This window comes from Pocillopora verrucosa, chromosome 7 (genome assembly GCF_036669915.1).
Source record: "Pocillopora verrucosa isolate sample1 chromosome 7, ASM3666991v2, whole genome shotgun sequence".
Classification (NCBI taxonomy): Eukaryota; Metazoa; Cnidaria; class Anthozoa; order Scleractinia; family Pocilloporidae; genus Pocillopora; species Pocillopora verrucosa.
The window spans coordinates 13,654,804-13,678,224 of NC_089318.1; the positions used below are offsets into that span (position 1 = coordinate 13,654,804).

Below are 23,421 nucleotides of genomic sequence, written 5' to 3' on the forward strand. Positions count from 1 at the left end.
TCATATCACTATCACATCGTGGTAAGGACTCTCTTCTGTGTTTTTTCATATTTAAAAACAGCCTGTCCGGGGAAACACTCTATAATATATTAATTGCAGCCTTAATTAAGGAAACTTCCTCAGAGAAGAATGATCAGTAACTTCTCTTGGGATTAAAACAATTACCCGCTCCTTCTTCTGGAGTGAACGTTTGTCTTCCCTCAAGACTGGATGAGATGTGCTTTTTCCGATTATCATTTCACTCGTTCTCATTTCATTTGTTTATCCCCTCATATTCTTAGATATACCAACCACGACCTAACCCCACAGAAAAAACGATCTTTGAATCGAATGGCCATTGTATAAGTTTCTCTTGAAATATGAATATTGTGAATATTGCAAAAGCAGTTCATGTGTGACTTTTCAACACACTTGCATAGTACGCTGTTTGGGCTAAGTCGTGTCATATTGAGCGTGAAAGTTCTTTTTTTATCTCTCTCTTTCTTTCGCAAGAACATGTGTGCTGAAAATCCTTGCCCGAACAACGCCACTTGTCGAAGCAGTTTTACAGACAAACTTTATCAGTGTCTATGTCCTCCTGGATACAAAGGTCCGAGGTGCCAAACAGGTAAGCAAAAAAATCCTTTATATCGTTAGAGTGAGATCTTCAATTCAATTATTAAGAAGCATTCAAGTCATACACTAACTACATGAACATGTGAGAGAGAGTGAAAGAGAGAGACAAACAGAGGAAAGTACACTGACATGCTGTTTTCTTAAATCTGAAACTGGCGTCTAAGATTTGAAAAGTAATTCTAATTGTGGATAAGTGAATTAAAATATAACTACAATGAATTTACATACGAATACATTTGATTTAGTATTAACGAGATTAAAACGAAAAGCAAGTGATTACTTGCAATTCCACCTGACCACTAATTTATCTGTTTGTTTTCTTCGCTTGCTGTTTCTTTTGTTGTCTTCAGACATCGATGAGTGTGCCGAAGGGATTCACAATTGCAGTCCCCATGCCTTTTGCAACAATACCAAAGGGTCTTATTACTGCACATGCAAGCCCGGATTCACTGGGAATGGCCGAAAATGTAAAGGCACATGCAAGCGTTAACTTTTGTACACATTAAGCCGAGAGGGGTTCCTATGAAAGAACTTTCTGACGGAAATGTCACTGCACTGCAGTAACCCTAACGCGTAACGCAAAGCACATAGCAAACGGCGCATGCATGAATTCACAAATATATGAAATCAGATAACTCTTATGATAAGAGAGAAGAGTAGTTCGTGGGTTGATACCATGAAATTTGGGCATGAAAAAGACCAGAATGATCAATCATTCTTTCAACAAAAATGCATTAGTTACTTGGAGAGCCATCAGTTAATTAGCAACTTTTAAGACCGAATGGAAGTAAGTATTATAAATGATCAGTGACACGCTCTACCGACCTCTCCTCTTTTAAAGGATTTAAGAGAGTGTCTCTGTAAGAGCGGTTGGTCGATTTTGCTTGACACACGGATTTCGCTCGTTTCTCGTGTGTTGTAAGACATTCATGTACCTATACTAAAACCACAATCAGTTTGATCGGATCTCTTTATTTTTCAGAGTTTTACGGAAATTAAATTTCACTCTAGCGAAGGCTTGTTGTGACACTTTTCAAGACTTTAATTTCATACAACTTTAGAGGACAATTTACAAAAAACTACGGAACTCAGCAAAAAATAAATACCACAGCCATGTATATTAACTCTATCTTATCTATCGGGGCGACTTTCGTAAACATCACGTGTCAATCAAGGAAACAGGAAGACTTGAATGACACCTTATCGGTTCGCCTAAATCAAACACGCCAAAACCGATCAAATTCAAGGTAAATTTTTGAAAAAGTGAGGCGTTCTTAACTGATCCAACTAACATAGCTAGGAAGTAGGTGCCATAGAAAAGATAACTACAGAAAAAAACTTTGCGGCCCGACCTTTACGAGAACTTTATAACTCCGTGAACTTACCTAATTTTCGACAATCTCCAAGTTTGGCCGCCATTTTGAGGGACTTGTCAACATGAAGCGTAACCGATATAAATCAAGCAGGTTAATCTTAAACCGTCAGAAATATATAAGAAAGCAATTCAAATGAACTTTTCTTTCAATTCAAGCGGCAAAATTTGAAATTGTTTGTTAAACTTACCATCCCCATGCGACCATTTATTCGAACAATACAAACACTACAACTTTCTGAATTCCCCTCGTCGATTCCACCGCAAGAAATAACCTGTGCCACCCAAGCTTCGACTCGAATGTGAAGTACGAATCAAATAACATAACTGCTTCATCTTCGCGGCAATATCACGCTGGTATTTTGATTTTCCGATCGACAAGAACGGCGATCAAGAATCGATCGGTTTGTTTACCTCGTAAACGTGACCGCTGACCAGCTGCTGAGTGAAAACAGTACGGTTCAGTGGCGAGGAGCGGGGTGAGGGGTGGATGCGGGCAGATTATCAGAAGGTTTTTGGTAACATTCGATAAACATTAGGATTCTCAGTATTAATGCGAAGGCATACTTCGTGTTGCAGACAACTTTTGTTTACTTAGTATTCTTTCTTATTTCAAATACACTTCGTTCCAAATAGGACTAGCATCAGTTCATAGATTTAGAAGCAAATCTTTACCACGTAAATAAATGTGTTTAGATAATCGAGATAACCATTGGACCTCTTGTATCGCACCGGAAATAACGTGTCTTGTCTTTGCCCAACTCTGAGAGCGTGGAGCGGCAAGGACGCGAGATACGAGTCTCTCGTCTCGCGGATTCACCATGCTCACAGGATACGCGTGACCTCACTATCTTTAAGAAAAATAAGAGACTACTCGAAGTCTGTATTCCGTTCAACCATTTTATAAGAGTGACGCGAGTCTTTCAATTGATGGGCAATACCGCAACATCTCACTGGGTCGTGACATGTGGAAAGAGTTGATTGGTTCGCAAGGCTCATTACAGTACAAATGCAACAAAGAAGGGTTCAATGTCGTTTGTAGTCACATTCAAGCTTCTAAAGCCAGAATTGGTATTGTTGGCAACAACGAGAATAAGTGTGACTCGTGCGACTCAAGGATCGGACTTGGCACAGGGGGTTACCCTGACAATTCCAGCACGTGTGGTAACGAGGTCTCTTTTTCAGAAAATAATGGAGACCGTCACATCAAAGCCATGGGATACATCTTGTTACAATATATATTACTACTGTTTTGCAAAAAATCTAAGAAGTCTAATCGTCAATATACAGTTTTCCCTGTTTCAAGCGCAACCCTTCGGATAGGGACTCATGTCCGTGTATAACTTTGGTTTTACTCTGGCTCAATCTTTAGCCATTCTTTCTATTACTCTATATAGGTAAATTTCAGATACCAAGTTTAACACTTTTTTCATGTAAAACGGCATATAAAACAGCATTTAAATATTCTGATAACAGAGGTGTCCAACTCGCTTACTTTGTCGTAGAAATTATTATTGCCTAATAATGTTTTCCAGTATTATCCTGAAATTTCAGAAGGTGTATCATTTGAGGAAGAGGTGGACGGGTCAAAATCTCTCCCACCGCGTTTGGGTTGTTATGTGTATCACTATAATCCTTTAAGGAAATGAACAGCTATGCTTTCTGGCATAAATGAAATTGAAACAATACTTCAATAAAATAGACTACTTTGTTGCAGTTTTATCTTTCATTGCCTTCAGTGAGATGTAGTTGCACAGTTCTGGACTTATCAGCACAGCTAAGTTCGGGCGGGGCACGTATCTGAGAATTACCTTGGACTTACTGCTTAGATGTTACAATCTTCCCTAAGTAATCTTGTTTCTCCATTACATCGCCCGTTTTACACAGATGCCCTCTATTCTACGCTCTTTCCTCTCCCACTTTGTTTACCCTTTCGTTGCAAATCTCACACTGACTCTCAGAGCCTTATCTCCCGTTGCTGGTAACCGTTTTCCCTTGCTTGCAGTGAGATGGTAGTGTTCCATTTAGAGCTTACTTATACAAGAGAAGAGACAACGCGCTAATTTTAAGATGAAAGTTTAAGTCCTTCGTTGCATCTCAATTGTCCGTATCATATTTTTTGATGAAATATGATTATTTCTCTAATAACACTATTTACAATAGTGCCGAGTTTTACAATTTCTAGTCATTCATCACTTTTATTCACTTAAATTCTGATACTTGTATCTGCTACTCATTTAAGCACCTCCCTTTATTCGTGACAATAAACGAAGCAAAATAAATTTCAAACCCGCGATAATACTTTTTTTAGGAAATGTTTCGGCATGCCTTCATTGGTTCATTATGTCGTATACGTTTAAAATTAAGCCCTGCTAGAAATATTTTTTAAAACCCAATTAATATTGCAGCAGACGCCGAAAAGTTCAGAGCCTGGTGTATCACGTCATACATATATATATAATTTGCACAATGGAGAATGTGCTTCCGTTTTCAACGCTTTATTCAAGGCCCGACGCGTTTCGGCATTTGCCTTCCTCAGGGGCCTTAACATGCAATTGTTACAGAGTCGTAATTGGTTAATTGTGTGACGTAGTACAGTGCATGTTGCTTAATTAAATGCTGAGTAAAATCTCTCGTAAACAATTAGTGTTTCTAATTGGTTAACAGTTTTAAAACCTTTATAACGTATGTTATAAACAACCCATGTACCTAAAACTTTATAAAGGCTTTCGCGTAAAAGCTTTATCCAGTTCTTTTGTTTAGTCCATATGGCTGAAAGGAGTTTAATGTTCTTTGCCAAAAAATCTCTCTTTCTCTAAGGACTTCTTTCTTTTTGTCAGTCTCTAAATGATCTTTTCGGATTTGCTCTATAATGGTTATGGTAACATTATTGTTAAAGTCGTGAGTTCGTTTGTTATGTAAAAAGTGTTCCGTGAGTTCGCAGCTACTCACTCCCTTTTTAATATGGTTTCTGTGATTGTTTAACCGTAGGTTAAATGCAGTTTCGCTTTTGCCAATGTATTGAAGTTTGCAAATGTTGCACTCGATTATGTAAATGATCCATGACGATTGGCAGTCCACTGTATGAAATATGGTATAGGTCTTGTTGTTATTGGGACTGGTGAAAGTTGTGGTCTGGTTGATCTTTTTACACCAACTACACTTCGTTCTTTCACATGCTCTACATCCCTTTGGTATCAAATTCTGAGGTGTTTCATTTACAAATCTTGAACGAACAAGTCTGTCTCGTAGACTTTTCGGTCGTCGGTAGGCTACTAAAGGTGGCTTGTTGAAAATGAGCGATAATCTTTCTTTTGATTTGAGAAAGTTCCAATTTCGTTTAGCAATTTCTGCAATAAATGTGGTATGGGGGTTGAATGTAGTAACCAGAGGAATTCGATCTGTTGGTTCACGTTCTTTGGTCTGTAAACATTCCTCTTGAGTCAATGTTAGCACTTTCTGCATTTCGTGGAGAACTTTGCGTTGTGCATAACCACACGCTACAAAGAAATCCGAATATTCCAGGATTCGTTTCTTCAATGTGTCTGTTGAAGAGCATATTCGCCTCAACCTCAAGGCTTGACTGTATGGGATGCTCCGTTTCAGATGAGGTGGATGTGCTGATGTCCAATGGAGGTATGGATGAGTATCAGTTGGTTTCTGATAAACATCTGTACTGATGTTGCCTTGGTTGTCCTTTAGAACGGTCGTATCAAGGAAATTCACTGAATGTGCGGAGATTTCGTGTGTAAACTTGATTGAGGGTGCTACACTGTTAAGGTAATTTATGAAATTAATCAAAGAGTCTTTATCACTTTTCCAGATAAGGAATATATCATCTATAAAGCGTACCCAGAGTATGATATGGTCCATCCACTCTGTTTGGTACACGAATCTTTCTTCAAGTCTACCTTCTAGTCTTTGCAAAGTTGGGAGCGACTCTGGTTCCCATGGCTGTTCCTTTGATTTGAATGTAGTGTTCATTGCCAAAGGTAAAGTTGTTAAGCTTAAGAACCTTCTCGAGGAGACACGATAATGTCGTCGGTGATGGCTTGTTCTGGTTCGTTTTGCCTAGCTCTTCCTCCACAATAGTGAGTCCTTCGTCTGTGTCTATATTCGTATATAGGCTTGATACGTCCAGAGTTGCTAAGTAACACTTTTCGGGTAACTTGCCCAAACTCCGTATTCGCTTAATGAAGTGTGTGGTATCTTGTATGTATGACGGTAGCTTTTCTGCTATAGGTCTCAAAAATTCGTCCACATAAGCTGATAGCTTCTCCGTGTGGCTGTTCACGGAGGATACTACTGGTCTACCTGTATTGTTAACTTTGTGTATTTTGGGGAGCATATATATAGAATATAGGAGTCCTTGATTGTGCTGGTCTTAAGAGTTTAGCTACTTTTTCTTCTAATTCTCCGTCGTCCATAAGTGTATCTAAGCACTGGTTTATGAGCTGTTCGTGTTCAAGAGTGAGATCTCTTCCTACTCTCTTGTAATATTCTTCATTGTCTAGTTGGCGTTTAGCCTCCTTTACATAGTCCTTTGCATTCATGATGACCGTAGCTCCGCCTTTATCTGCGGGCTTGAGGATTATGTCCGTGTTGTTGCTTAGTCTAAACAAAGCTGCTCTCTCACGTTTGGTTAGATTATTACGTGGAGATCGTAGATTGTGCAAAGTCTCATCACTGATTTCTTGCCTTAATTTGTCAATATATGTATTAAGGTATGGTTCCCTTGAAGGTCCAGTATACACCTTGCGCTCCTTCTGGTTCAATTTTTGAAGAATCGATGGTTGGTATCCAGGGCCGTCTATTACGTCTTCTATATTCTCAGGAGTGTGATATTCCTTAAGGGTTAGTCTACGGGCAAAGGCATCAATGTCCTTACTGATTTCGTATTTTCCTGGTGGCGGTGGTGTTGGGCAAAAGTTAAGTCCCTTACGTAGAAGGTTTGTTTCCGACTGCGTAAGTTGAATGCCAGATAAGTTTACTGTTCGTCTATTTAAAATATTCTCTATCTGTGTGGATTTCTCACGTGTCATTTCTTTGGGTTTGACTTTACTCATTGTCCATTTCCGTTCCAATGTCAAATTTCCGTTGATATCTTTTCGGTTTGGTTTCAATCTCAATCTTTGTATCTGTTCCTGGCGGGTGGGCGACTGCTTAAAAAATACCGCCGTTGTGATTGGCGCTTACCTCCTTCATGCTGGTTGTAATCTAGTGATTGTTGTTGGTAGCGTCTGTAGCCCACTCTCTGTCCCTTGATGATCTTTCATAGTACCTTCTTTGGCCACGTTCTTCAGGAGGTATTTTTCTTCTTGTGGGGTCTGACTTATTTGGTGTCAGTTTCTGACGAATGTGTTTCTTGACTACTTCAGCATATGTTTCAGTGCCCCGATCAAGTGGTTGATGTTCTGCCTCTTGCACCGGTTGTTTGTTCTTACGGGCAGTTTCCAGCTTCTTTTCTTTTTTCTCCTTTAGCTGTTTTTCTTTCGTGTCAATAATTGATTCTATTTCTTGTTCTACTTGTTGCTTGTCCCTGTCCGTCCAGTCCTCAATCTTCTCGAGTGACTCGAAAGTGTCGGCTATCACGGCAATATTTTGTGCCAGCTGCCTCTCGTAGTGTTCCACGAGACATTCCGCGAGCTGCCGTGAGCAATTGCTTAGTATTTCTTTCCATTTGTTTTGGAAGGTTTCATCTTGTCGGCCTGTCGTCGATCGCAAATCAATGGTTAATCCTTTCGGAATAATATCTTCCTCTATGCATGTTTTCAGGAATTCAAAGTGTAGTTTCATCCTCATGTTTTTTTCTTTTAGGGAGTACACTTTCCATCCAAGATCTGTTGGTTTTTCCGTTATTTGAGGGTTCCTCGCTGGATTCGCTGTTTCGATGAAACTAGCGGATGGTGTAACATCGTCCTCGCTGCTTTGCTCGCGCTCGTCCGTGCGCTCGTCCGTGCGCGTATTAACTCCTTCGTCTTGATTCTGGTTTCTCCTTGTATTTCTCTGTTGCCTTGTCGAAGCCATTCTATAAGGTTATATAATATATATAGATATATATATATATATATATATATATATATATATATATATATATATATATAAGCCAATCCTCCATACCCTCACTCGCTGCCCTTTAGATTTCCTGGCAAGCATTGGAATGAGTCATTCGCCATTTTTTTTTTTGTTTTGTTTTGTTTTGTTTTGTTTTTTCAGTTAATAGTGTGGATTTTTCTCTCTTCTTCTTTTGTTGCAAGAAGAGGCTTGTATATAAGACATAAGACTGCTGCGTATGAAAAAAAAAATAAATTTAAAAAAACTTAGTTTCATCCATCGTCGGACAGTGGTGGTGGCTACAAACTATCTCTCTACAGAGCATAGAGAGGCGTGGTGTAGCTGACGTCTTTGAGTGCCAAACTATGCAGAGAAACAAACATGTGTAATGTTAACCAATTGATATTTTTTTTATCGGTGAAAGAGTACACCTAGGTTTGGTAGTACCACTTTCTTGTTGCTGCAGTTTGTATCTAATCTCTGCGGTATCGTCAGGCTGTTTCGCTTTGATTGGTTCCAAAACTCGAGGAGCCTCGCGCTTTAGATCAAGTACGTCACCGCAAGTTTTATTTTTCGCCATCGGGCATCGAGACTGTCCAAGCGTCCCAACCTTTGTGGTATTATTTATAATTTACCAACAGCATCTGAACACACGTCATTAGCCATTCTTTTTTTCTCTTTTTTTTTTTTTACCTTTAACATAACCCCACGCTAAAAAAATGATGAATAATTGTGGTTCAGTGAAACATGGACTCGAATAAGGTTACAGTAGGTAGAATATTGCATTACAGTCAATTTATGATGGTATAGTCTAGATGTGTAATATCATTGTATTTGAAAACGCCTAGATTGGAATAGGCCATTTTACAGTTGTTTACTCAGTTACTAAGCCTTTGATTTGAACTGAGGGTGAAAGTGACTTTGTTGTGATCAAGACCAGTATCTAACTAGCATGAGTTACATTTGAAAAGCAGGAAGGTTTGTATCATAACAAGGTCAACCTTAGCCTCACCCACGTTCAAAGGTTTGGCAACCAAGCACACAACCGTGAAATGGACTATTGTGAATTTTGCATCTGTGCGTTCCTCGCTGGCTTCTGCTTACGTTGAGTTTACAATGAATTCACCTACAGTCACAGAGTAGAGTTAAGTTCAAAGTTCTTATTGCTTTGAGACTTTTCAAAATTTTTCGTCATGAATACGAACGTTCACATTTTTTTAGGGCCTGTACTAGAGCATATTCGCGACTCAACAAGTTGTGATACACGAATCCAGCCACCTGCATTGATTAAATCTTTTATAGATCGAGTCGTATCCACTTACCAATGTCTGTGTGGAGGAGATATTTATTTATGGATCTTTATTTAGCAGTCCTAAAAAGCGATCGATTTCATCCCGAGTATCTCATCTCGAGGCCATAGGTAGGACACATATACGACTAAATATTTTTATCAATAAATACTCACAAATTTCGGTTCACTTAGAAACCAACATTTTTTTCCCTTTATGTCGAATTTCCTAAGCCATCGTGTATTGAAACTACTGAAATAAAGCATGGATTCATTTGTAACTTCACTTTCCATCCATTAGGCCTTATAGGCTTTCATTACAGGGTAGGGTAAATACAAATGAGATATCTTTTAGTAGTTATAGTTTTTAAATATTTTTTTGAGATAGTCAAAGGACTGACAGTATATTAGTTTATATACTTTTCGTTTAAAGTGGAACTTAGTTGTTTGTTTGCTAGATATCAGAATTTAAACTCAATGGATTTATTATATTTTTTCATTTCATTTATCTGATCATGTAATAAAGGGCGTGACCTGAACTGTATATTGTATTTCTGACTTTCTTAACAGATGATTGTAACTACAAAATTTGAGAAGATTCCACTTGTTTATAGCTTTACTATATTATTGTATATCATAAAGTGATTGAGGATCACCGACCAAATGTTGTGGAATTTGTTATTGACTGGTTTTAGTAAGATTGCTAAATTGCTGTATTCATCCCTTGATGAGTGTTTCTAGGATTTCTGCGACATCCTGTGACTGGGTGATCGCAGACTTTCTGCCACATCCAGTGCTTGAATGGTCGCAGAACGCTTCTGGACCCTTTACATTTGCGTCCTCTCCGTCAACAATTCAAGTACGTTGAAATGATATTTGGTACTTCAAACAAAGCGGTAGACATCTATGGCCCACAAATTCGAAGTGTAGATGGCAAATTCACCTTGGAAGCTGAAGTAAACAAAGTCGACCGCAAAGAGTTGTTGACATTGGAAAACCCAAAATGCGCAGAAATCGTAGCTCAGTTTTCTCAATTGAAGGGCGTAACCACAAATAATAACGACGAGAAAGTGATGTTGACTGTTCATCTGATCCTTGGAGCAAACGAGTACGCTAAGATCAAAACAGGGGCAAGACCAAGAGTTGGGTGCTCGGGAGAACCAGTAGCAGAATATACGAAGTTCGGCTGGACGATCTTGTCACCTGGAACGGGGTTGGATCTCAGCAACATTTTCTTAACGTAGACCTCCGCAATCGATTACACATAATTGTGCAAGTTAGACGTCTTGGGGCCAAAGGACAATCCAAGTGGAGAACAGGAAACCGTTCACGAAGAGTTCAAAGAGAAACTAACCAGGAGTTCAAAAGGCTGGTTCGAGACGAGCCTGCACTGGAAACGGAATCATCCTCCCCTACCGAACAATCACACAGGAAGTTTAAAACGTCTCAAACATCTTGCGCAGAAGTTAGAGATGCAAGGCGAGCTGGAGAGGTACAACGACATTATCTAGACTCAACTGAGTCAAGGGGTCGTAGAACGCACTAATGAGGTAGTCAAGGACGGAAGAGAATTCTACAATTCTCATAAAGCGGTCGTGCGTGAGAACGCAGAATCTACAAAGATACGTATTGTTTATGATGCTTTTGTAAGAGCAGATGCAAGTGTCCCCTCACTCAACGAGTGTCTCGAAATCCGCCATCCACTACAGAACCAGCTTTGGAACGTGCTGATACGAAATAGGTTCTATCTCGTGGCAATAGCTGGCGACTTAAACCAAGCATTCTTGCAAATTCGCGTCCGAAGAGAAGACCGAGATGCCTTACGCTTTCATTAAATAAAGGATCTGGCAAGCAAACAGGTAAAAAAACCTTGCGATTCACTCACTCTTTGGTTTGGCACCGTCTCCATTCCTCTTGGCCGCAGTTATCAAAGAACATCTACATCGATACAAAATGGTGAACCCGGAACTAATGGAGGAGATAGAGCGCAGGTTGTACGTAGATGATTTAAGCAATGGCAAGGAGACAACAAACCAAGCGTTAGAAATAAAGATGACAGCCACAGCAATCTTTGGTGAGGCAACTTTCAAGCAGCACAAGTAGCAGTCCAACAATCAGAAGTAAGAAGTTGAAACTGCGACTTCAGATGAAGAAATTCAGATGTACTCCAAACAGCAACTGGGAAGCACAAAGGGCAAATAAAAACTGCTGGATGTCCCCTGGGACAAAGAAAAGGACGAAATTCAAGTCAGCTTCCCGATTTCAACCGCTGAGCCGACAAAAAGGAGCATCCTTGGAAAAGTCGCAAAAATCTACGATCCACTCGGTCTGGCTTCACCCGTGACCCTCTCTGGGACTCACGACACACTGCACGGAGGAGTGGCCCTTACTATGATCAAAGTGCAAGACGTATACTGGGTACCGCTAAGGGCACTCGTAGAATAAGTTCTCAATGCGTGTTCAGGCTGCAAGCAGTTTCAGGCTATGGCACTGGCAACACTGCCTCCTGGACTCCTATCCACTGACTGCGTAGAGGGGAGCACCCCATTCGAGGTTATCGAAGTTGATTTTGCAGTGCCCATCAATTACCGTATCAGAGCCAAAACAAAAGGAAAGGCCTATCTTGCATTATGCGCATGCAGTCTTGCATAAGGATTATTCCTGGAAGTACTACCAAACCTAGCAACCAGTGACTTCCTAAAAAAGTTTAAAATGGCTCATCGCACGCCGCGGGCGTCCGGAGAAGACATATTCCGACAATGGCAAAACCTTTGTTCGCGCTGAGAAGTGGCTCAAACAAGTTATGCGTGACGAGCGCATAATCGGACTGGTCAAAACAGCTTTAAACAAGACTATCGGATGCGGAATGTTGACCTGGAGAGAGCTGTGTGAAGTGGTACTGGATGTGGAGATTGCTTTGAATAATCGCCCTTTATGTTACGTAGAAGACGACATACAGTTACCCGTGCTTACCCCTAACTCACTGCTAGTTCCTCGATTAAACCAGCCACAAGAACTGAAACCACACCATCTAAGAGAATTTGATCAGCACAGAAGAGCTAAATATCTGCGAAGGTGCAAGCAGGGTTTGTGGACCAGGTGGACTACCGAATATTTACGAAGGTTGAGAGAACGATACTGGATGAAACACAAGGGTCAAACCACGCCCTTGGCCAAAGGAGAGGTGGTCATCATCAAGGACGAGGAACGAAATCGCAATAAATGGACAATTGGATTCGTAGAAGATCTGATTTCGGGACGAGACGGAATCGTTTGAGCTGCCAAACTTCGAGCGGGGAAAGGAACATTCGAACGGGCAGTACAACACCTTTACCCACTGGAGCTGTCCTGCGATCGGGAGAATGTACAGACTCCTCCGCAACTCAACCCCTAAGCCCTGACATTCAGGCCCAGGGGGGATGCAGCAGTAGCCGCTCCTCATCGCATTCCCGCATTGATGCTGATTAGAGATATTTAGGAACACTGAACTGATATACTGGACTAACTTTCTATCTCGTTCACTGAATTTCAATTTTTATCGAGTGTGCCATTCTAGTGTTTTTTTGCTCCGTGAAAAAAAAAAAAAAAACATGGGAGTGTGTGAGAGATTATTCAGCGTAAATTGATTTCCGGTTGATGCTTTGCGATAAGTGTCAGATAATTGAACAACAGGATCATATTATATCTTTAAAATGAGAGAGACTAGAGCATGAGACGAGAGAGGACAGATCAAGTTGATTTTATAAAGTAAATGTGAAGTTTCGGAACATAGCAGATTCTTTAGTCTCATTTCCGACACAGAGTTTTTTAAGAACATGCTTAATGATGCAGAGATCTACACTTTTTCTTTACATTTATTGGAAAAATGTAGGAAATGACATATTTTGATGAGAAGTTATCTCAACGTTCGAAGGACGTTTTTCCCCGTCTTGAAGAGTGAAAGTTTTACCCCAACTTGTTGGCCTGATATCTCCAATGTTACCCAGTGCCCCAATCCAGAAATTGCCATTTACTTGGAAGAGTGTTTGTTCATGGACGAATTGATCTCATTGGTAAAGAAATGGGGGAAATGTAAAGGTCAAACGAAAAAAGTTATCAGTCTATGATGACTTAGCTATATTTGGGACCAGTTCCTAATTCAGCTGACCGGTCAGAAATAAAGGTCCAAGTACTCATTTCGCCTATAATAAAATCAATTCCGGAAGTTTTCCTAACATTATGGAAGTATCTGTTGATTTTAGGTAAAAAGAAATATCTCTGAGAGAAAGCGTCGCAATGAGATAAATATTTGGTTACCTATTGAATGTAAACGATCGATCTGCCATTAACACTCGGAGGGATTTATTTTGCTTACCGTTTTGAGAACGAAAAATATATAAAAAAGACTGCTATGAATTCAATCAAGGCCTTGAAGGGATGTTGTTGTTGATGCTTTACACGCTGTTAAAATTCTTCGAAGTGTGCTCCTATTTGGGGACTCTGTCCTTCTCTCCTCATATTATTGGAGATACTGGTACTGGCAAACATGTATTTGCGAGGCCATGGATGAAAGGTCGTATTTTTTCATAGGTGGAAACATCCACCATTATAGAAATAATTTGTTTTCTCATGGTTTTACTTGGCCTTGCTGTACGCTTCTGCAAGGAAGATACTTTATAAAACTCTGCGATAACCCAAACTTGTTTGTCTTGGTGGTGTTGAATGCTTCACACAATTTTTCGGATCTTCCTAACTCGTCCCATAACTCACTATGATGCCTTGGAGACAAAGTCTGCAAAATTGAAACCATAGCGTCGCTTACTTCGGTGATGTTTCTTCTTTTGGTTCTCTCCATTTCTGACTGTAGGCCTATGCCCATCATTGTAACTGGGGTTACTCCGCAAATACTAAGGAATTCGTTTAACTCCTGTTTCCGGAAGCTCACAACACAATGTCTTTCTGTATCTGACAAGTCGTTTTGGAATTTGGAAGTCATTATACTGGGTGACCTGAACTGTGACTATCTTAATGACTCCCTTGGTAAAACATAAAGATTATTGGAATTTCTTGCTGCTAATGAAATAGAACAAATAATTAAAGAACCCACTCGTGTTACTTGTTACTCGTTACGTCTACCCCAAGTCTGTTCAGATCTTCAGGAGTTCTTAGTACAACTATAAGTGATCATTACCCTATTTTTGGACTAATGAACGGCCCAGCAATTTGTCCACATAAGCATCGAATCTTGACAACGCGGACTTGGAACGAGAAAGTAGGAAAAATTTCATCAATGACTTAAAGAAAACTCCTTGGACCTTTCTTGAGTTTTTCGATGACGTGGAGGACATGTATTCCGCCTGGGAGTGCTTGTTTAAATCATTAATTGATTCCCACTTTCCTATCAAAAGGAAAAGACTCCGAAAGCAAACGTACCCATGGTTAGACAACTCTGTGCTACGAATGATGAGAACCCGGGACAAGGCGCATAAAAAGGCAATAAGAACTGGTCTCACTGAAGACTGGAAAAAATATAGGCGACTCCGTAACCAAGTAACTAGCAGTAACAGGAAAAACAGAAAAGCCTATTTTAAGAATAAACTTCAAGAAAATCGAGCTAACCCTAAAGCCTACTGGAATACACTCCATAAAGTCCTTCCATCAAAGGATAGGAGCGCCAAGATTGAAAAACTATTGACAGATGGTAACCAAGTGACTAACAAGACAGCTATAGCGAATTCACTAAATCAGTATTTTACCACGATTGCATCTACATTGTTGGCAAATCAGCCTCCCCCAGAACCGCAGCCAATAAAGCCATCGCCATCTGAGCTCTTCAAGTTAAAACCTTTATTGGATTCAGATGTGTATATGGCTCTGAGACAATAAACCCCTGTAAGGCCACTGGTGCAGACAACATCTCGACAGTACACTTTATTCGCTTTTATCTTCATGTTTGTGTTTGTTTAAAATTAAAAGTAACACCATGTTAATCGACTATTTCTTCTTTAAGTATACCGTGCTTTACTGGCATTAAAACCTAACCTGATTTGTAATTACTTTTGTTTGAAGGATCATCATAACAAGGACATCAAACAAAGGGGTAGCTTTTACTTACATGTCCTGTTTGCTATGATTTGTCAAGTTCCACAGCGCTATCACTGTTCTTGTCGTTATTGCTCCTATTATCATCGTTAGCAGTATTTCCATCATCATTCTCGTTTTTACTGACATCAACATCGCCAATATCTTTGGCACCTCCCATCGTCATCGTTATCAGCACGGCCCCTATCGTCGTCGTTAAAACTGGTATTGACATCGCCGATATCTTTGGATGGGAAAGTAAATTTGAAGCTTCGAATTATTGATCGACGCATAAGCATAAAAGACGCCTCAGTACCTGCTCTAGCCCACAGTAATTGAATTTCGCATCAACGATGTTAAAGCCTCGCAATTGAGCCCTTATGCCTCCAGTACACCATGAAAGGGATATGTACTCGCTCGACGCGATGTTATATGGCAAACCTCGAGAAACCACACCTGACTAACATCATTCTATTGGAAATAAAAAGGGAAAATAATCACTGTAATAAAAAGTCTAGCTTTTTGTTAGAAACGATAACTTTTCTAATGCTTCAGCTCAATGAAACCAACATATTTTATCAGACATGATAAATGTGGTAGTTCCTAAAACAAGGAATGACCTAAAACGACCTAAAATGATCTCAATGACCTAAAATTAGCTTGAGTTTGCGGCGCCGACAAAATTAGAAATTTTGGGCAAGCCAAAATAAAGTGTGCGTGACAAAATAGAGCGTTGGCTCCTCTGGATTTTTTTTTTTTTTGGCCTAAATACCCCATGTAGTCACTTTCACGGCCGTTTCAAGGAGTGTTGTGTAGTGCCACCATGGACAAAGGGAAGCGATAGGCATGTATGATTTCATCAGTCAATTAAGAAAGACGCGAAACAATCCATTGTTGCTTCTTAATTAAGGTCCTTGAGCTTCTTCCGTTGCTGGCGTGTAAGGCACGTTGGAAGCAATAGTTCGCAAAGTGATCGAACTTAGTGTATGGGCGGCCGTCACCATCAAAAATACAAGGATGTCAAATAGATTAGCAAATACAAAGCTGGTCTAAAGATCAGCTGCAGGATAAAATAGCTAATAAAGGAATGGCATGGCCGAATTATAGACGGTTTAGTTTTCCTTCGTGAAACAGAACGCCCTAAACATGGATAGTTCAGCCAAATGATAAACGGTCTAGTTGCCCATGTCGAGTTGGAATATGAAATTGTGAAATGGACTGGCTCAATTGCGAATAGCCTAACACTCATTTGCAATACAGTACACAAACGGTGTTGCGTTGCTTCAAATGGCTCAGGGTAACGTCGAGTAACACAGTGTACGCACAAACGGTGTAGCGTTGCGTGAAATAGCTCAGCTTAATATAGAATGGTACAGCGTACACACATATGGTGTAGCGTTGCGTGAAATGGCTCAGCGTAATGTCGAATAGTACAGCGTACACACAGATAGTGTAGTGTTAGGTCGAATAGCTTTGCAGAACATCAGACGCTCTATCTGAACATTAAATTGCTTAGTATTACTTGAAATATTTCGATGTTGTGGCGAATCGTCGAGCTTGCTTGTGGCGTGGCGTGAGGGCCATGCCATTCCTTCATAAGTTATGCTATCCTGCAGCTGATCCTTACTGAAACCATCTTTGTATTTGCTGATCTATTTGACATCCTTGTATTTTTGGTGGTGACGGCCGCCAAGGCTATCGCGCCGAAACCACCAAAAATACAAACCACAAATGGAACAGCGATCTGCTGGGAGCATGACGTCATCGAATGTGAAGACTGCTACGAAACTGCCCGCTTACTTTTCAACGAGAATTCCACTTCAAAGGCTCTTTGAACAATGGAGGAGTACGTGAGAAGTTGAATTTTGTGTGTGCCCTGGACGCCATGGTAAGAAAACTGATATCCTTGATCTGTTTTGACATTTTTCAATCAAACTGAGTGATATCGGAATGCTTTTAATTGGTGTGTGGACGATAAAACCAACTCGGAAAAGAGGTTGCTTTGGCAAAAACTACATGTTTGATTGAAAAATGTCAAAACAGATCAAGGATATCAGTTTTACTTACCATGGCGTCCAAGGCACACACAAAATCCAACTTCTCATGTATTCCTGCAATGTTCAAAGAGCCTTTGCAGTTAAACTCTCATTGAAAAGTCAGCGCGAGTCAGAAAAGAAAAGAGAACTCGGCAATCGACATTTAATGCATGTCTTAACACTACTTAATACTATAAACATTCAGGCTCACCAACGCGTGCAAACTGTGGTAAACTAGGAGGCCGGCAAACCGTGGTAGAATCCAGTCTCGTTGCTATTTTAATTAACGCTTTCATGAACGATAACGAATAAATGCAATATCGGCGAGGGTAAAAATAGAGAAACTCACTGAATTGGCTCTGCTTTATGGCAGGGCCAAGTGAAGACTTTTCAACACAGCAACTACACCATGTGATGGTTTCGCGACACTCTTCACATTCGCTGACGTCATGCCCCCCAGCAGATCACTGTTCCATTTGCGGTTTGTATTTTTGGTGGTTTCGGCGAGATAGCCTACACGTCATGCCACAAGCAAGCTCGACGATTCGCCACAACATCGAAATATTTCGTGTAATGCTAAGCAATTTAATGTTGAGATAGAGCGTCTGATGTACTACAAAGTTATTCGACTTTACGCTGAGCCATTTCACGCAGCGCTACACCATTTGTGTGTACGCTGTAGCATTCGACATTACGCTGAGCCATTTCACGCAACGCTACACTGTTTGTATGTACGCTGTACCATTCTATATTACACTGAGCTATTTCACGCAACGCTACACCGTTTGTGCGTACGCTGTGCTACTCGACATTACCCTGTGCCATTTGACGCAACGCTACACCGTTTGTGTACTGTATTGCAAATGAGTGCTAAGCTATTCGTAATTGAGCCAGTCCATTTCACAATTTCATGTTCCAACTCGACATGGGCAACTGGGTTCAAGGTCGTTTCGCTACAAAGTCGTTTCGCTGCAACACGAGTCGATTCGCTACACACACAAAGTCGATTCGCTAAACATCTTAGGTCGTTTCGCTTCAAACTCCATAAGCCCAAAAGTCGATTCGCTACACTTTCGCTACCTCATTTAAACTCAAGAAATTTTCGCGAATATTGTAGTGTTGCGTCCTTTTCAAACGTAAAGTTGCTGCGCTTCGACCGATAGCGATAGGATTATATATATTACCCAGTTCCCCCGCGCGCTGATGAAAATCTTTATTGATTATTACGTAGGTAATTTTATTCGGCTAACCCGAGAAATTCAGACAGTAAGTTTATAAGTTTATTTGTAACTGAGGACTATTTTTTATTTACAACAGTAATTATATTAATTATACTAGTTATATTCACTATCGAATCTGGACCGTTTATCATTTGGCTAAACTATTCATGTTTAGGGTGTTCTGTTCCATGAAGTAAAACTAAACCGTCTATAATTTGGCCATGCCATTCCTTTATTAGCTATTCCATCCTGCAGCTGATCCTTAAACCAGCTTTGTATTTGCTGATCTATTTGACATCCTTGTATTTTAGTGGTGACGGCCGCACATATTAGTGCTCAGCATAGCAAGATCAGTGTCTCGGATGCTATTCGAGACGCATGACCTCCTATGGATTCCTACGATATTCAACGAACGAGAGGTTATTTTAGCGACATTTGGTTTGTCACCTATTCCTCTCAATAACATTTGCGTTTTGCGGCTGTTCGAGATCATTGGAGGTGCTTAATTGCCGCTCAAATCGACCGGTCCGATCCAGATTTTGTCGACACTGCATCGTTCACATCCCACAAGGTCATACTGACCCATAAGGTCATTTTAGAAATCACTCAAGGTCATTTTAGGTCATTTAGGTCGTTTTGTGTCATTTTAGGTCATTCCTTAGGTCACAGATTTGAATTTACTGTATGACTAGCTGCTGTCGGCAAAAGTATATCAGAGTTGATGAGAATGTTTCTTCAACAAAATCCTTCGTTCTCAAAACGGTAGGCAAAATAAACTCTACTAGGCGGAATTTTCGCGCGTGTCTTGGTTAAAGCAGGAGCGCCTGTTTAAACTCAATTAGTGAATAAAATTCATCCCGTTGCAACAATTTCGCCTCAACATCGTTACGTTTGTATTAAGAAGAAAGATGGTTCCAAATTACTAGGAAACGATCTGAACGAAAGGTATATTTAAACCGTTTCCTTCTGATCGGGGAATTGATCTAGGAACTCTTAGGACCAGGTCCTAAACATAGCTAGGTCATTACGGGCTGATACATTTTTTTCCTCGACAGAGACGTTTTCTCCATTTTTTATTCATGAAATCTGTTCACCTATGAACAAACATTGGTCATAACTAATGGTAACGTCTGAGTCGAGGCAACATTGGAGATATTAGGTTATTAAGTTGGGGTAAATTTTCTCATGGTTCAAAGCGGCCTGAAACGACCTTACAACGTTGGGATAAAATTTTGTTAACACCAGATATTTGCCATATTTTTTGTAATAAGTATTAAAAGGAGGGGAAGATATATTTATGAATATCACGAAATGTTGAGAAATCTTTACGATAGAACTCAAGTTGAAGTCAAAGATCACCTTCGATCCGCCATATTGGCGGGCAAGTATGGGCAGACCAAGTGCAATTTCCAGTTTTTTTTGTAAGAAAAAATAATTGGAACATTCTTATATCAATTTCGTAATTAGGACCCTAAAACAAGACTTCATGCCAAATCTCAGCCAAATCAGTGATATGAAATGGCCCACGAAAGTTCGAAAGTTACAGACTATCGAACCTAAATGGAATCTTTTAGACGATTTTTTCGTGAACTGTATTGTTTAAAACTCCTGTTTCACACTTATAGTGGACTGCTTCGTCACCGTAGCTTCAGCTTCCCTTTTGTTGTTATTTATTGTTATTTTTTAATTCCCTCAATTCCCCGCTTCCTACGGTACCTCTTAAAACTATGTGAAGGCCCCTTCTCTTACCTGGTTTATGCTATTGATTCCTGCTTGATATGTTTTTAATTTACGATAATGATTGTTCCATAAATAAATGAATAAACAGAAAAAATTAGTAATGATAATAATAATAATAATATTAATAATAATAATATTAATAATAATAATAAGGCGGTCAAACAAATTTATGATATGCACTGTTTTTGAAAATTTCAGAATGTTCGTTGCTAGTAAAAACATTTCTACGAATAGCTAAAAATATTCGTTTCTTCAAAATGCTGATGCATTTTTTGATTTTGTTCATTGCAGGTAATGATATTAATAAAGGGTAGTGACTAGGATGGCAACTAGGACTTGCACCAGAATTTTAAAGACTATCTACATCAATTTTACCCTGAACTTAAAAAATTCGTCCTTTTACTGGAAATCGATGGTTGCGAGAGACTGAGGTCAAATGAGTCTGGATTCAAAGTTTGTTAGGGTTCAAATGGTTTCTTTATTTGGAAAAAAATTTATTCTTTTTAATGGATAATAGCTTCTACCCTTCTCTTTTTGTTTCATTGAAATCGATGTTCAAAAATGCCCAATGAACTGTAATCAAACTGTGTTTGTTTTTCTAACAAGGTTTGTCGCTCTATTTGCCTTTAACTCGGAAGCAATATAAATAACCTCTCTAATTATAAAAGTGATCAAAACAAATTAAGAAACATGAGCACATTATTTTGAAAACATTTATATTTTTAGATGGAAAACACGAAGTAATGTAAATACATTGAAGGTATGCCAAAAGACTTCCACTAATAGAAAGAAAAGTCAACTGATTCTCCTCATTGAAAACCCACCTTTTTATTTCTTTTTTTATCTTCCTACTCGTTACAAAATCGGAATATAATGGACTTACTTCATCAAATTCGTTCGCTAGAGCTTCTTATCGATAAGTGAACGTTTGCTTGTAGAGTCCGAAAGAGGTTCTTGTTTTGATAATTAAATTGATAAAAAAAAGCTTAGGGTTTACGAGGTTGGACTTTTCCCTCCTGAGACTAAAAATTATCATTACAAGAAAAAGTCAGCAATTTATAGTACAACATCATTCCAGTTTTTGATAATAAAGATAAGAAGTCAGACCGTGTATCAGTGTATATCAAGCGAAAAGTTTTAAACTTGTGTATAAATCAAAGCTAATTTGAACTTGTGAAAATGAATTTCTGCTGATTCATTGCCTCCAATTGCTTTTATTGCCAGACGGGAGCAGTAAATCATGGAGAAGGAACATGATTCACAGGAAGTTCTTACCAGAGAACCAAAATAAACATCGTTAAGGTAATTTAACAAAGCATCACAATATCAGCTGTTGTACATATCTTTCAGCAAACAAAAGAGGAAGACGGAAATATTGACAGAAATATGGATATGAAAGATGTCGCGGAGGTTAATTGGCTGACTTAGCTTGTAACAAGGTTCCATGATAATCAAAACTTATCCATCACGAATATCATGACACACAGGAAGTTCTTACCACCACCAGAATAAACAGTGGTTGCATGATAATTTGACAAAGTTTCAGCATGCCTGCTGTTGTGCATGTGTAAAAACGATAACCCAGAAAAATGTTTTTTTATTTTCCTACTCGTTACAAAATCGGAATATAATGGACTTACTTCAACAAATTCGTTCGTTAGAGCTTCTTATCGATAAGTGAACTTTTGCTTGTAGAGTTAGACAGAGGTGCTTGTTTTGATTATTAAATGGATAAAAAAAACAGCTAAGTGCTTACGAAGGAGGACTTCTCCCTCTTGAGACTAAAAATGATAACAAACAATAATGATAAAAATATCAATAACAATTACAAAAAAAAAGGCAGCAACTTTTACTACAGCATAATTCCAGTTGTCGATAATGTCTGCAATGAAAGAGGATAAGAAGTCATGCCGTGTGTCAGTGTACATCAAGTGAAAAGTTTGAAACTTGTTTAGATAACAAAGCTAATATGAAGTTGTGAAAATCAATTTCTACTGATTTATTGCCTCTAATATGAAGCCTTTACTGCTAAACGGGAGCAATAAATCATGGAAAAGGAACATGATTCACAGGAAGTTCTTACCAGAGAACCAAAATAAACATCGTTATGTTAATTTAACAAAGCCTCATAATCCCAGCTGTTGTACAAGTCTTTCAGCGAAAAAAAGGGGAAGACGGAAATATTCACCGAAATATGGATATGTAAGGTGTCGAAGAGGTGAATTGACTAACTTAGCTTGTAACAAGGTTCCATGATAATCAAAACTTATCCATCACGAATATCATGACACACAGGAAGTTCTTACCACCACCAGAATAAACAGTGGTTGCATGATAATTTGGCAAAGTTTCAGCATGCCTGCTGTTGTGCATGTGTAAAAACGATAACCCAGCAAACCATCAAATGAATTCTTCATTTTCACAAACTATGTTTACATCTATCCATTTATTTAACGCACGCATTTTTAACGGCGAACCAATTTAGTCAATTACATTATGACACAGAACTTTTGCGAGCTTTACCGGTCTTATCGATTTTGTTATGAATACAAAATTGTAGGAAGGTTCGTGACCTAAAACAATTCTTTCAGGTCCAATTTATCCTAATTCAGCACAGACGGTTTAAATATCAGTGTGCTTATCAATTTAAAAATTTCTGATATCCTTTCTAAAATGGGACGACAGTATGGACATATAAGGTTTCGTGGAAGTGAATTTGGTGACGTTTTACACTGCTGCATAATTATAACTGTTATATATGAATTTTTCATGATAGCATGTCAGGCCACAGAATGATGTGACAAAACTTAATTATGGCAATTGACAGGCAAATTATTGCTAAACCGAGCAGCATTCTAAACAAACATTTTTTACTGGTAGAAACTAAGGCACAAAAGATGACATGCGAAATAATTTGACTGCTATTGGTTTAACCGGCGACAGCCTAATTTCCATTGTTTCAAACTTCCCCTGTCATGATATGTAATATTAAGTAAAGAATTCGTTTCTTGACCAGAACTTTTCTAATCGTTTTCT

At 39.2% G+C, this 23,421-nt stretch overlaps 2 protein-coding genes across 2 annotated transcripts; one reads left to right on the forward strand and one right to left on the reverse strand.

The window, feature by feature from the left end:
- Nucleotides 1–4,729: 4,729 nt before the first annotated feature.
- Nucleotides 4,730–5,552, reverse strand: LOC131800240 (uncharacterized). Its single transcript, XM_066169963.1, has one exon. The coding sequence runs from the start codon at nucleotides 5,450–5,452 to the stop codon at nucleotides 4,730–4,732; it is 723 nt and encodes a 240-aa protein (XP_066026060.1). The 5' UTR covers nucleotides 5,453–5,552.
- A 6,580-nt stretch (nucleotides 5,553–12,132) lies between these two features.
- Nucleotides 12,133–12,606, forward strand: LOC136282528 (uncharacterized). Its single transcript, XM_066170179.1, has one exon. The coding sequence runs from the start codon at nucleotides 12,133–12,135 to the stop codon at nucleotides 12,604–12,606; it is 474 nt and encodes a 157-aa protein (XP_066026276.1).
- The last annotated feature ends 10,815 nt before the right edge of the window (nucleotides 12,607–23,421 follow it).